This window comes from Malaya genurostris, chromosome 3 (assembly GCF_030247185.1).
Source record: "Malaya genurostris strain Urasoe2022 chromosome 3, Malgen_1.1, whole genome shotgun sequence".
Taxonomy (NCBI): Eukaryota; Metazoa; Arthropoda; class Insecta; order Diptera; family Culicidae; genus Malaya; species Malaya genurostris.
Window position 1 is genome coordinate 83,577,504 of NC_080572.1, and position 15,627 is coordinate 83,593,130.

At 37.5% G+C, this 15,627-nt stretch overlaps 1 protein-coding gene across 4 annotated transcripts in view; it reads left to right on the forward strand.

Moving 5' to 3' along the window:
• The window catches only part of LOC131438016 (uncharacterized), a 209,750-nt gene that overhangs the window by 166,136 nt on the left and 27,987 nt on the right, over positions 1-15,627 (forward strand). For all 4 annotated transcript variants that reach the window (XM_058607775.1, XM_058607774.1, XM_058607773.1 and 1 more), the window contains exons 4-5: positions 825-937; positions 10,629-10,764. In XM_058607775.1, the coding sequence (XP_058463758.1) occupies positions 825-937; positions 10,629-10,764 (249 nt within the window). The remainder of the gene's footprint in view (positions 1-824; positions 938-10,628; positions 10,765-15,627) is intronic.

The window sequence follows — 15,627 nt, forward strand, 5'->3', positions numbered from 1 at the left end:
GTCCTGTAAATTGCATTATTTTTTTCGGTGTAGATGAAAATTGAAACTACTAATAATAGTATTTTGTCACGTAAGCAGAAACTCAACCATAGCCATAACTAAGGCAACATTAAAGAACGAATGTACGTCCTGTAAGCTTCGTCTATCAATTCAGCAAATGAAATTACTAAGTGCTCGGTAAACCGATATAATTAAATGTCAACAAACTGTATTAACGCGGAATCGGAGCCCGTTGCAAGTCAAAACTACCAACGATTCGCACGCCGATTTCGATCTTTGCCATGCATTCATATCGCACATGCACTTAGACATACATTCATCATATCCGAAAACGCCGGCGACGGTGGCGACTAGCCCGGTTGAAACATATAATTTTGCTCATCTGGATTAGTTGATGATGATTTACATAAAACCGCACGCGTAGACGGTGTATGTAATTATTTGCCGTTACTCATCATCATTTGCCGGCTCCGATGCCAGCAACCGATGGAGCTGATGCAAACAGAAATTCTTCATCTTTGCTCTTGTACTAGTAATTATTCATTTACATGCGGACAATAGCAACGATAACGATAATTTGCTGTTTCCAATGCATCGGCCAATCGTCCATCATAGGGCTCACAGTTGAATCCATTTTTCTTCCAGCCTCTCACACGATGTGGAAAATTTGCGTTCTTTAATTAGATTGCTATCACAGATACATGAAAGAGAGATACACGACCTGGGAGATGTTTGTTGCATTTGGGTTAATGTAATTAGTATAATTTATTGACTACTTCAAGCTGCCACTATGTTTAATGAATTGTTTTCTCTATTATTCTCAGGTATCACACCAGATGAACCAAGTGTGTAGCACAATCCTCAACTCCACTTTTCAGAAGTTACAAACACAGATGCTGAATCGTTTTCAGATTGTCAAAGCAAAAATGCCACGCAGGTAATTGTTTGAAATTAGCGCAAATTAAGTTTAATTTTTACTCCATGATCTCAATGACTGATTAGTATTATCGCATAATTATAGTATTATAATATTTTATTAAGTTTGACTGATATCTGTAGCGTCTTCGAGAACTACTTGATGTTTGAAATTTCAACTATTCACCTTTCGGATTAGATTAAACTTAGTTACGGCTTTCTGCCCGTCATTTGAGGGTTTTAGTCCCATAATGATATCAGTTTGTACTGAGTGCACATGACTGATTCTGTCGAAGACGACACGTATATATGTGATACGTACTGTAGTTGGTAATTCTAACACATTGATGAGTTGAAGACGGAGCGTAAATATAAGAAAACAATTATGTGCCTCAACCCATGCGGTTCCATAACCACTGAATGACATTTTAATCATTTTTTACTTCCAGATATGAAAAAGAAACTGTTTTAAACTCATATAATTTTACGTTGGCCTTTAACTCTAATAATTTACTTGATTTGATCAAATAAGCCATACCAATTGTGAGATTCTAGCAAGTTATTTTTCAAACAATCTAGTACATGTTTAGTGCAAAAAAATCAATACCTATATTGTTTTTATTGATGCTTCTTTTATGTTACCTTTTTCAACCAATCAATTTCTGTACAGCAACGAAGCGCATAAAATGCTTGAAAGCAAGCTATAGAAACGCCCGAGAATAAGCTAGACGGATGAAAGGATCTTCACGACGCTGTGTCATTCTTTTCACGACATTGCTGACTACTGCTACCATCCACAGTTTACTCTGGCAGGCCGAAGGTTGAAAGCGAACCGTTTTTCCTCATTCAGTTTCCAAAACCTTCGTCTGTAACTTTTTTCAATCCTCCGATTCGCCCCCGACACACCTACGCCAGCATTGGATAAGGATCCTTATTATTCTTTTTTTCCGTGTCTGGGAGGTGAACGGTTTTCTTCGACTTGTTCCTTCTCTGGTTGAAGGGTTTCCTTTGCACCTTCTACATTTATTTGCTTCTGTTCCGCTGTATTCAAATCAGGAATTTATTTCAGGAACATTTTTATCGACATTTACTCGATTCCGGACATATCTGAAATCATTTTATTTCATTACATTTCAGTGTTGTTATGTACCAGTAGATTAGCTTCTGGTGAAACTATCGCCATGTATCATGCTCTGTTCTTTTTGTTATCTGACGCCATTACTGACACAGAACATTTCTTTTGAGAATATTCCAACTCTCCAATTTGATGTTCGTCGTAAACTATTTGAGACGAGCGATGAATTGATTGAATATGATTAAATTATAAAACATTTTTAATCGATAAAGTTGTTGCGTTCCCTATCTTTCGACTGCAATAGTTTTTCAACTACCATACTGAGTTTCGATTATTGCGATAAAATCGTCATCGCGCTTTCAAGGCAGTATGTATAATGCCAGTGTTTTCGGTAACAACAATCTTGTCTTATCAAAAGACTAGAATGATGTACTGTCTCTTTAGGGTATAAATATTCCAATACTATAATCAAAAGTCAATTTGTTCTGCGCATATTGCATAGACCATTTTGAAAGCTGATAACATATTTGTTTTTTCTTCCCCGCGTATCAATTTATCAAAGTGGATTTGATTTGAACCAAATGCATCTGATGGAACTCAATCCGAAGCAGATATTGTTCCTATTTGTTTTATTTTTCTTGAAAAAATGTTGTTGGTCCCGGGATAGAACTCTTCTAGTCACGGGATCGAACTTCCAATACTTGTTTAAAAATCTCTCCCATCTTTCCTTTCGCATCTTCTGTAAACTTCATCAGCATTTTCTTGTACAGTTGGTGCGATGACATTCTGGTCAAGTAGTTTTTTTGGTCTGTTTCATAGCTCGAAACCTAGTTGTAGACGACAGTCCCTATTTGCTTGCGATATCTCGGACGGAGAGGTTGGCAACCACTTGAAACATCTGATCAATCTTATCATTGTTTTTCCGGTTTGTCAATATCCCCCCGATCCAATCTTCCTGTCTGTCGACAATCGTGCTCCAAGCATTTTATTACGTTGAGGATAGTGGATTTGAACACGTATCGCAACTTCACTAACTTGGCATGCGTGTGATTCGAATTTTCGCAATGCGCGAGCAAAATTTTCACGTAGTGCTCCTCTTGCTTAGATGCCTTTTTACAACTGAAGAGTAAATTAGAGGTGAGCAATTCGTTCGCGAACGGTTTAAAGAACTTGTACTTGTGAAAGAATGAATGAGCAATAGTTTTTTTTATCGAGAACGGTAGTGAATGGTCGTGGGATCTTTTTTTGCTCGCCTAATCTAACAGTTCTAAGTTCTCGTTTAGTCTTTGCAAAAACAAACCAACTATGAAAAGAACAAACGAATGGCTCAGGAGAATTAGTTCTTTCAAAAGAACTCTGCGTCATTGAACGGGTCTTTTGAATGAAATGTTTTGTCCATCTCTAGTCAAAATGAAACAGTAGGCATGATGCTACACTCACACATACATCTTCAGAATAAGGGTTGTGCATATTTTTTAAAAAATATGAAAAAAATCATAACTTTTGCGATTTTTTTCCAGAATTATCGTTCAACAAAATAAATTCAAATGTTTTGCATGATCAAATGTATCATTCGAACATCATTTTGTAATTTTTTGTGGAAAAATATTGAGAAATAAGTCGGTGAAGAGGTATTTTTGAGAACGCTTCTTAAAAATCACAACTTGCGGTGTCCACTGTATCTCAGGGCAGACTAATCAGAAGTAAACAAATGAACGGAGCATAGTTACAGTAGAAGTTTTTCTAGACCCCAACGTTTCTGTTTGATTTTTTTTTTAATTTTTTTAATTATTGATGGTTGTTCAAAGTGAAAACTACGATTTTTCACGAAAAAATCCGCCATTTTGTAGCTGTTAAACCTCTCTAAAGTAACAAACAACGAAAAAGAAAACGTTGGGGTCTGGTTTTTTATATGTAGAAAGTGTGTGCAAAATTTGAAATTTTTTTTCAAAAGTGTTAGACCCTACCCGTTCCTTAAAATAGCTGATAAGCTATTTCCGACGGCGGTAATACTTCGCAACCCTTCATCACAACTGATTTGATGAACAGGGAAATATACATCAAGGGATGTTTTCAAATACGACTTCTCCAGATAATTTGAAGCTTCACTGATCAGGTACTATGATTCGTACTGTCGTTCTGCATCCCGTATGTATGTATGTTTAGCTTAAATCCAATGCGAGAATAAATCAGCTGGCTATTGTTTACAGTTCGATCTCAGCATTTTTCCAAAATGAGTACCGCGTTGAGTTTTTTGTGCTCGCACCCGAAAGGTTCCAAAATGACCCAAGCTGCCGCGGCGAAATACATGCAAAAGTCGAAACAGTTAGTGAGTAAGTGGGTGAAACGTTTTGCATTTGCATGTATTTCGCCAACTCGGAACTCGGATCAGAACCGAATTCGGAAACTTTTTAAATAATTCCAAGACCTTTTATTTGCATCTTGGTTTGTTAAAATCGGTTAAGAAATTTCTGATAAAATTGAGTGCACATTTTCTTTTGAACTTGCGCATATTACCCTGTAATACCAGAGCTTAAGGACGGATCAAGATGAAATTCAATAGCATACTCTATTGTAAGTTTGTAAAAATCGGTTCAGCTATCTCTGAGAAAAACGAGTGACTTTCTTTTACCATTAGACTTTTCATTTGAATCTTAGTTTGTGAATATCGGTTCTGTCACGTCTGAGAAAATTGAGTGACATTATTTGTCACATACACGCAGACATTTTGCGATCTCGACGAACTGAATCGAATTGTATATGAAACTCGACCCTCCGGGCCTCGGTTAAAAAGTCGGTCTCCACAGCGATTGCATAACCTTTCTATATGAGAAAGGTACACTATTAGCAAAGGCGCGTGGGTAATGTCAGAGACATAACTGGATGTCGTGAATACGAAAACAACTGACATGTTCCTTAACACTGCCGAATATCAATTAGTTGATTAATTGTATGAATTATGCAAGCATTCCATTTTTTCACATTTTTCGCAAAAACAAAGAAGGCTTCACTTGATCTCGATTACTAAGAATTTCACCCAGCTAAAAGTGCACAAATCTAATCAAACTGTTCTAGATTTGCACTAAACTGAGGATATTTACCTTCGATTTGCGAGCAAGAAATCCTAATAGTTCTTTAGAAAACTTTTAGCTGATTTTGTGTGATGCTCCCCACCGTTGTCCTCTTTTCGTTGTTTTTTCACCAATGCAAACAAATGGCAGCTGTGACGTAATCACTCTTGTCGGAAGCGAAACTAGCTTTGTAAACGACACACAATACAACTGCTCGCAGTGGCGATAGAATCCAAACTGATCCAATTTTTGTTAAGAGGTTTCTTTTTACGTGATTTCGTTTGTAACTTTTTCACTAATGGGCGATCCTAACGGCTATAAAAATAGCGAGCTATGAGCTTTCAAAATACGAGGAAGACAAACGTGCCATGTGAATTATCCTTTTTGATACTCGTTTATATCAAACATTTCAGAAAAGTTTAATTTTGAATTGTTTAAGATTATGTCACACAACTGAAAATTTTGCTCATAAAATTGTGATCATATTTCCGAACTTATCACTCTCTCAGAGGGTAAATTTTGAAAAGGCGCCCCATAGTAAAGAAAGTGTTCACGACAAAAATAAAATTTACACTTGACGTAAATTCAAGCATGCCGTAACTTCTTCAGTGATGACATAATATTACATATATTAACATGTCAATATAATTATTGTATCTGTATCGATGTAAACATCAGCTAAATTGACCATGAAGTTAACGATATGATTTATCTTTACATGCTATGAATTGTAAATTTATGTGGATTACAACGCTTCTTTTATGTGCATCTATAAAGACATAAATTTACCCGATTTTTTCTATGTGTTGAAAACTACTTTATTCTCATTTACACTGGCTTAGTTTTGAAACGAAAGCATGCTTGGATACTAACTCCGCTTCAAACGAATTGTCTCGGGACCTATTATTACCATGAAGATTTGCTTCCGCAATTCTGTGATTTTTGTGTAGGGAAACTTGTAAACCTACCTGTATTGTGTAATGGGGAAAAGGAACTTATATACTAACTTACTAACTAACACAGAGAGCGAATAGATTCAATTGAAGATTGCACCGATTTTTGTCGGAATACACTTATAATATGATGTGACATTACATCTAATGGTTCTATATTTGTGAGTGTGTGTAACTCATTTGTACTAAACTAGGGAGGACGCTTCAAAATCATTTTCATAATTTTATTTTGAACCCTTTGAAGCGTTTTCTTCCTGGTGGGACAACAACTTGACCAAATTGGTACGGCATAAAGCATGACTGGTCTGAAAATTTGTTTATAAATTAAAAATTTATTTTTTCAGACAGAGCTTAGAATTTCTGTTTATAAGAGGATATAAACATCTAAAAAAGTTGAAAAATATTTTTCCCGTTTATCAAAATCATGCATGATCAGGGGGCAAGTGACCGGGAAAAAGTCGGGAATTTCGTTTCACCGGGAAAAACCGGGAAAAAGTCGGGAATTTTAGTGCAAATCCGGGAAAAAATTACTAGCCCTAATCTTAGTAAATTATGATTTTCCTGATTAAACAAATGAAAAGTTGAAGGTAATACTCCATTTTGTGTTTAAGTGAGAAGTTCAGTAAAAGTTTTGAAACATCGTAGTATCCCACACAGGTTTTATGGTACATAATTGGCAGCCATTTTCAATGGATCAGAAAGCATTTCTTAGTTGTTATCAACAACAGCACATCGAACGGATGCTTTTGCTGGATTTTTATTAAATTTCAGAATAAGTTTGCATAATATGATTTCAAAAGAAACATCAGGTAACATGTTTAATAAAATTATGAAATGCCTTCATGTTTTTGAGTGGGCTAATGATTTTCCTAATTTCATCATAATTTGTCTCAGTAATGTCATCTTGAGGCAATACTTGTGTTGTAATCTTGGTATTGATTTCAATAGGATTAACAAAATTTAAAAAAAAACTGTCGACTTTGACCTTGTCCACCGTTTGCAATGACCTTTGATAACGTATAAAAAGAGAATGATTGTTGGTAGGAATACATGCAAAGAGTACTCACTATTATTGAATCTGTAATCTGTAGTTCTCATATTATTTTTGAAGAAACACACAAAATTTCAGAAGAACGAAACTAAAAAGGTTAAAACCAGGATAAAACAAATGATGTATAAAAAAGAAGAACGAAAGAACAGTTCAACAGAACTAATTCTTTCGGTAGAACTATTAAGTTTTGAACTATTCTTTTTAATGAACGGTTTTGCTCATCTCTAGAAAACACTCCTAGTTTGAATCCTAAGAGTCTTAAGAACTACTAATTTTGCAGAAAGCATTAACAAGACTTATTATTATTATTCGTTTATTTAGAGCCTCGGCTTTAACCGTTTGGTCATTCGCCGAGGTGATATAGTGTTGGGAGGGGAGTTTGGGGATGAGTGGGATGGATAGGATTTATAATTACATTTCATTTGATATAGCTACATTGTATTGTTTATAATATATTGAAATATAATTCCTTTGATTTCCTTGTGGATGATCCTCAAAGTTTTTCGTCTGGGGGTCGACTCTGTTAAGAAAGTGACCTGCAGGTGTCGTTGTCCTTGGGCCGTTCGTTGTGGAGATAGGGTTCCCCCGTGTTGCTTAGTTGTAATTCTGGCTGATAGATGCCGTTGTCCGACCTTGGTTGCAATATTGTGTGCTTTCTTTATAACTTTGAGCTGCTTCGTGTTGGTCGTCGACTCGATTTGCGTGATCAGCCGTTTTCTGTTTGGTTGATGTTTAAGGTCTGTTTAATGGTTCAAGATAGTGGGGCCTGCCGTTGTTTTTATTTTTAATGACTCTGGACTTGTGGAGCTCCGGACTGTGTGGAGTAGGACTGTGTTGGATTGGACGGCCGGGTGTGTTCAGGTGAGGATATCGGTGCGTTTCCGTTCAGACTCTGGTGATACTCGCTATGGACTGGGCCGTCCTCATTCCTTCATTGGTCCATTTTCTTTTTAGCATTTTCAGGATGCTCCTCATGATGATGAGCAGGATAAGGATGGTGACCAGTATGATGAGAATTATTACCGCCGTTGATTGTTTGGAGAATTCCTCCGAGTGTTTGTTTTGTGTTTCCACTATGGTTAGCAGAGTGTTTCCGTGTATCTCGGCACGGTTATTCTCTTCTTCGGATGATGAAAAAAAGCCCATTCTGAATGCGACTGACTAATACTCTTGGCGATGTTGAACTGGATGGTTTGGGCTTCGGTATCGGAAATTGATCGATATGCGCTTCGGTCGGTGAATCGGAGCGGTGTGCTGTATGATTATTATTGCTGACACCACTTGTTCGACAATTCGATCGGTGTATTCATTTTGGTCTTTATTTTAGGTGTCCGAGTGATTGTCAGCTGCTGTCGGTGCTATTGTACAAAACGCTTAGCTGTTTGTTTACGCTGCCGGTAGGTATAATTTTTAATCCGGCGGGAATGGTTTGCCAAAACTCCACGCATCGACACCAGTTTAACCCGCACCCTCCGGGCAGGAACACAATCAAACGTAGTCCGAACCCACTTGCACCGACTAATAGAAGAGAACTACCCCTATCATCATCAAATTTTTACCGACGGATCCAAACTGAACGAACATGTCGGAGCCGGTATCTACAGCACAACATCCAACCACAACTTTCGGCTACACTCATCATGCTCAGTATTCTCGGCTGAAGCCTCAGCAATCCTCTACGCAATCAAATCCAAACCCCCCAACACTCCAACGATAATTCTATCCGACTCCTTGGCAGTCCTCACCGCCCTCGAAACAGGCAATTCCCTACACCCCTTCATCCAAGCAATAGAGGAACAGTGCAACAACCAGACGATCATCTGTTGGATACCCGGACACTCTGGAATCCCCGGCAACGAAGAAGCCGACGCACTCGCAGCTTTAGGCAGGTCCAACAACCACTACCTTACCAGAACGGTCCCAGCTATGGACCTCATCAGATGCGTCAATACAAAAGCTTTACACCACTTCATCAGAACCTGGAGAGCATCCTCAGGGCACACCCAAAAAATTAAAGGTGAACCCGACAAATGGATCGATAGAAGCAGCCGGATGGAGCAACGAGCCCTATCCAGATTGCGAACCGGCCACACCAGAATTACCCATGCACACACCATTTCAAATTGTCAACCACCATCCTGCCCCATATGCAACGTCAGGCTCTCAGTTGAACACATTCTCATCAACTGCCCCAAATTTCACGGTCTTCGCAGACATCACAGTCTGCCCAGCTCGATCCGCGAGGTACTCAGCAACAACCCGGACAACGAACATGCACTCCTTAAACTACTCCGAGATGCCAATCTACTCGAATGTCTTTGAGTGTCACGACCAAAAATCCTCACAAACGCAAGAGGAACCTAACTCCGTAACGCAAACCCACCCGAATGCTATCTAGATACCCAAACCAAAACACCAAACACCGAAAAAATTACGACCGAAAGTCTTCAAAAACGCAAGAGTAACAAGACTTATTTAGTGGTAGTTTTTCAAAAGACTGAATAATTCGGATAATACCAATTTCAATTTTAGTTATAAGGCTTAAAATTTAATTCTTTATTATTCTTATTTGGCTTTCAAATGACTGATGATATTTCTGGCTACCTAGAAAACACTAACAATAATCGAATTTGGGGTAAAAGCTGCACTTAAGAGAACTATTGAAGAGAGCATATAAAGTCTGAATAAAATGCGTTGATTTTTAGACAAAATTTCAAAAATGTTCATGCTGTATTCCTTCGTGATGTTGCTATGTTTCTTGTTTTAATCCTACTGTTACCTCGCATTAACTTGAAATAGTCAAAAAGATTGAGTTTTTATCTTGAAGTGCTAGTACATACGAATAACATTAGTAGCAAAGTAACAGACGAAATAAAGATGGAATACATTAAGCTGGGTGGTACTGTTGGTTCTAAAGATGAATATGGATGGACAATATAATATGGACAAATTGTGGATGAGTTTTTTAAACGTCGTTCCAAGGATTATATAAATCTCAAATCTTCTATTAAGCAAATCCTCATACTAAAACAAAAACGTTTTGAAAGTCCTCAGCTTATTATCTTCACTCGTGATTGCAAAACTTATCTATATGAGAAAGCCAAGAACGACGTCTTTCCATTGTTACGTGCACTTGGCATAATGAATATTTCCTATTTCTAAATCGAGATACCTAAAAAATACTTTATTTCTCAACTCTCGATGTTCTTTTGGATATGCGATAAAAACGGTTCTAAAAACCGGGAATATTTTGTCTCGCGCACCGGGAAAACCGGGAAAAACCGGGAAATTGAAATCGGCAATTCACTTGCCACCCTGTGCATGCTGAATTAAATGTGAAAATTAATTCATGACTGTTCGTAATGGTTGACATGCTTGCTTCTTGAAGTACAATTGACGTGCAGTCGTTCTTGTACGAACCGCAAGAGAATATTGTATAACCATCGCTATATGATAGATTCTCCTGAAACAAAAAGTCAATTTAATGCTAGTCCGGTTACTGCGGCCATAAACAAGACGAAGAAACTGCTAATCTATGGTCCATCTTTTCCATCTTCCAACAGAGAATCCGCCCGACGGAACCACCCGCTGGCGTGCGAATGCGATATACTGGAAACGTGTTGGATGCGTCTCTCGCTGCTGCAGATGACATTTGGCAAACATATCGAGCGGAAGCATTGCTGTTTTTTCCCAGGCGGGGTAAGTAACATTTTCTTATTCATCGCAGTAGTGTGCGATACTATCGATAACTCCCAGCGTGCCAGAGCTGAAAGTTTACTGCACGATTCACTCCGTCTATTGAAGCGTAAATCAGTAGGTACTTCTGGGAAATGAATTCGACTCGAAGTTTGTCTCTACCGATCGCAGTAGTTGGCTCCGTAGGAAGGCACAATTCAGACGTTCCCCGATTGATTACATTTTTGTGTATTTTATTCCGACAAACGCGTGAAATGTATCTGATTGACAAATAGATGAACTGTCAAAGCTAAAGTCTATATATCGTCCTGTTACGAACATATCCTTTTTCCCGGACATGCATGAATTCGACAGATATATGTATTCTAGCACTCACCAGAGCTTTACAATAATAGCGAGATTTGTTGCCACCGAAACGCTATTGTGTATGTGTACAATAGTGCAACGTCAGTTTGCAACCCGACGAACCCGAATTTCGCTCCTAGCTATGGCGCTTGCCGTGTACGGCCGATAGAGAGGGATGAATGGATTGGAACAGATTGCTCCTGGAGGGACAATTTGCCAGATTTTTTTTCATCGAATCGAAAGCGATGAAAAACTGCTACATTGCACTTCTTCTATTCATCAATGAGGGCCATTATTCCAAGTGCGATTGAAATACATATGTCTGACTGGAGCGATAAATTTTATATAGTGATGCGAATGTTCGTTTCGGCTCTTGGCCAATTTATCTTTTAAGTTGAAACAGAAAAATACATTTAATTTCTCCAGATGGGATTTCGGATTGTAACGAATACAAATTTCAGCTTGAGTTAATATATGGCTACATACTTTCCCTCAACGAAGACAGTAGGGGAAAGTCTTATAAAGCGCCCTTGCTAGCCAAAATGCCCCCTTTCCTTTCTTAAGCATTGAAGACTTTTCTGAACCAAAGTTTTATCACTAACACTATCTTTTCGTAGGATCTTTCTGCTATGCAAGTTTGGTGGTTGTCGTTTGCAGGGAAGTATGAAAAAACCAAAAATTTCATTTGGCAGCTTTTCGATGTAAGGTTTTGCTTCGACTAAATAGAAGTTTTATCCGCAATTTATTTGACATACTGATTATCTCAAAACAGTAACTTTATGGACATTTCAAGAAGCATAATGCATCATTTTTGTGGGATAAAATGTCTTTTGTTGTGTGTCATGCCACTGATTTGTTGTGAGACATATTTTACGGCTGCTGGGGCATTATGTCTGAGGCGAGCGAAAAAAACTAAGAATGTGGCCGTTTTGGAAAATGTGTTTATATCAATCAATTCTCATCTTTTCCATTGGAGTCATTGAAAATTGTGTTCCTCATACGTATTGTAATGAAATACTTACATTCTCGAGGAAAATATATCAATACACTTGGAAATATCTCAATGTTTTCTTAACCCTTATGCACTCGAATGGGTACCCGGGTACCTTTTCGAATTTCAAAATAAGAAATTTCTGAGTTAGGTTTAAACTAAGATTCTGCAATTCGGTCAATTCCAAGAACTAGTTGGACCATAACTTCTCATGCTTTGACTTTTCATTTTACAGTAAGGGGGGTCGAATGGGGGGGCTCAAATTTTTTTTATTACGTAAACACCCGAATGGGTACCCGGGTACCCACAAATAAAAATGCTTGTAACTAAGGCAAATTCCATCCGATTTGAATTTTTTCAGTACGGGTAAATTCAGAAATTTATCCACTTTTCGATGGCCGTGTATATTGCTGTAGTAGGTTCTTCTGGTTCCCGTTAATCCGGATTTCCGTAGAATGTTCCGACACTTGTGTTTTCCACCATAAATGTCATTTACTAATTTGAAACTTTTCCAAACCAGCTATTTGAGAAAGGCCGTACCAAAATGAACCTTTTGTAGAAAAATGACGTCATCTAAAGGGTAGTTGGCCTATTCTGGACTTACTCTCATAGAACGAAAAAAAGGAAATATAAATGAGAACGAAACTGTTTGGGAAGTAACTTCGTGATGTTTCGAAATGTTTGTTGCCAGAATTAAAAATTGTATTGCGTGCTCCTCGCAATAGGCCTGAAGTACATAATAATTTTCAAACTGAAGATAAGAAAGTGAAGTATATAAGGGAACATACATAAAGTACGTCACGCGTTTAGGGGGGAGAGGTTTCAAAAATACGTGACAATACATGGTGAAAAGATTGAGAAATGCTCGACAAAGGGGGAAAGGAGTGGTAGAAAAATTCAAAATTTTATGTTACGTACATAACGGATGCCCCCTGAAATATATAAACATAACAACTCAGCATAGCACTTGATTTCATATAGCAATTCTTAGATAAGATTACAAAAATACGTGAAATCCGTGTATAAATGCCTCGATGTCGGAACTCATTTAGGATATCCGGGTTCCTGGGAACCAGGAGCACCATGTCCATCTTTATGGGTACCAATCCCAAAGAGCTTAAGTTCCTGAATCCAACAGTGCTAAAATTACTTCAATCGGTTGAAAAATGCTCAACTTACAGCGATTTAAAAAAATGGGTACCCGGGTACCCATTCGGGTGGTTAAAGGTGTTTTTTTTTTCGAGTGCACAACGGTTAAGGGGGGCATATTATAACACTTTACCCTAAGTGTCGTACTAGATTCATTGCACCTCGATGTTGGAGGGACAGGCATAGCGTGATGGGTAAGACCATCGCCTTTCACGTAGTTCACTTGAGCTCCCGACTCAATTCAACACACACACACACAGGATCAGCAAGGCAGTTTTAACTATAAGGGTGAAACCTTTTGAATTGAAATAAAAAAAAAGTTTGAATTTTGATAAAGGCTTTAACGATACTAGATTTTAACATTGAGGGGTTTTTGGATTGTACAAAAAGTACATGTATTGTTTCGATTTCGTTGCGTTTCGCCTTCGGCTCATCAGTGCTTAAAGCAGTTTAACCGTCATCTCCGTCTAACAGTTCAATTTGAACCGTTGAACAGACGCGAAGTTCACACAATTTATGTGACACTTTAAGGACATTTCACTAGGTGCCATATCCTACCTGACTCTCGAGCGAAAACGTTTGAGATCGACTACTGGCCGCCGCAGTATTTGAACACTTAGGGGTTTTTGGTTTGTACAAAAAGTACATATGGGGCATTCCACGCAAAATTAGCCACCCAAATTTTTTTTTTCATCTAACTATTTCAATTTATTTCAATATGGTACGTGGAATTTTCGAGATATGTTTTTATGAAATTTCGCGTTTTCAAAAAAGAGCCTTTTTTCAACAGCCTATACTGTAAAATCAAATAAAGATACAAAATTTCGACAGCGAATGAATTGTACGAGTGGGCTAGGAAAGCATCTCTTCTACCAAATATTTCAGTTATATACAAATGTTCGGAAGATTATGTAAAAGAAGAGAAATTTCTTAAAAATCGTTTCGAAAAATGTAGAACTATTTCTGGTATGTTAAGCCGCACGGAGACAAGGAATTGAAAATGAAAGTTTTCTCCTCCCAGGACACGTTTGAAATATTGAGTTTTTGTAAGCCAGAAAAATCAGATCATAGAAAAATTGCAACTGTTCAAAAACTTTATGTCAACATTATTTTATTACTCACGTAAATCCTTTGTCCCAATTTTACTCGTTTTCTGCCTGAAACGTTGCTAACAATAAACTGACAAAGTTAGGATTCGATCTGTGGCGCGACATGTGTCGGCAAGTTAAGCCCGTATCCGAGCGAATTGCGCTGCGGTACGCTCCGCGCGTGCGGGTCGTAATTGAAAAATTCACTGCTCCGAAAGTATTGATCTTTCCACTCTGAAACTTTGCCAAGATTGAGTTAAACCCCTAAGGCTTTTTTTTCAACAAAAAAAATTAGGCCCAGGTTTGAATTTTTTTTATTAATTTTTAACTTTTCTCATTATATTATATTTAAAGGTTGTTTTATGGAATCGCTTAATTGAAAACTAAGGAAAAGACTCACATTTCATTTCTTGGACGAATTTTTGTATCTTTATTAGATTTTACAGTATAGGCTGTTGAAAAAAGGCTCTTTTTTGAAAACGCGAAATTTAAAAAAAACGTATCTCGAAAATTTCACGTATCATATAGAAATAAGAAAATGCGTGTCGAATATTTTCAAGTTCTTTACAGAAAAAAATAGTTAGATAAAAAAAAATGTTGGGTGGCTGATTTTGCGTGGAATGCCCCATATTTTGTTTCGATTTATTCAACTCAAGATCAAAACCGCTATAATCTAGACACAAGAAAGTGAACTTGTACGAATATATTAATAGAAGTAAGATTCTTACTCATTCTAGTTAGACCCGCTGTCCTCAAACAACAGAGCAATGCAGGTTTTTTGTTTCAATTACAGAGGTAATTTATTCCGTTAAGATAATTAAGATTTCAAAATGCGGAGCAGAGTCTTCTCAATTTCTTTATTTTACATCCACGTATCTTTTAGTGCGACTTGATTGCGGAATCATACATCACGACTTTACCTACATTGAAAAGCCTTTCCAAAATTCTGAATTTTCTCGGAGATGGTTAAACCGATTTTATCAAAACTTAGGCTCGTTTTAAAGCTTCGAACTTGAATCACAAGAAGTTCGAGTATCTAAATGCTCTAAATCTAAATCCGGTTTCGGAAATACATTGATAAAAGTGACGTAACAGACAAAACGCTCTACTTTTTCTCCGCTCAATTTTTTTCAGAGATGTCTCTAATCCAAAACTCGTTTGAAAGTTCATTTTGATTTGTGAATCAAATTCGAAGATCAAGTGACAGCCTACTTTCGATTCCGGAGATATAATTATATTAGTGACGTACCCGACAAAGGAACTTTTGTCTCTTTGCGTAATTTTCTCAGAGAT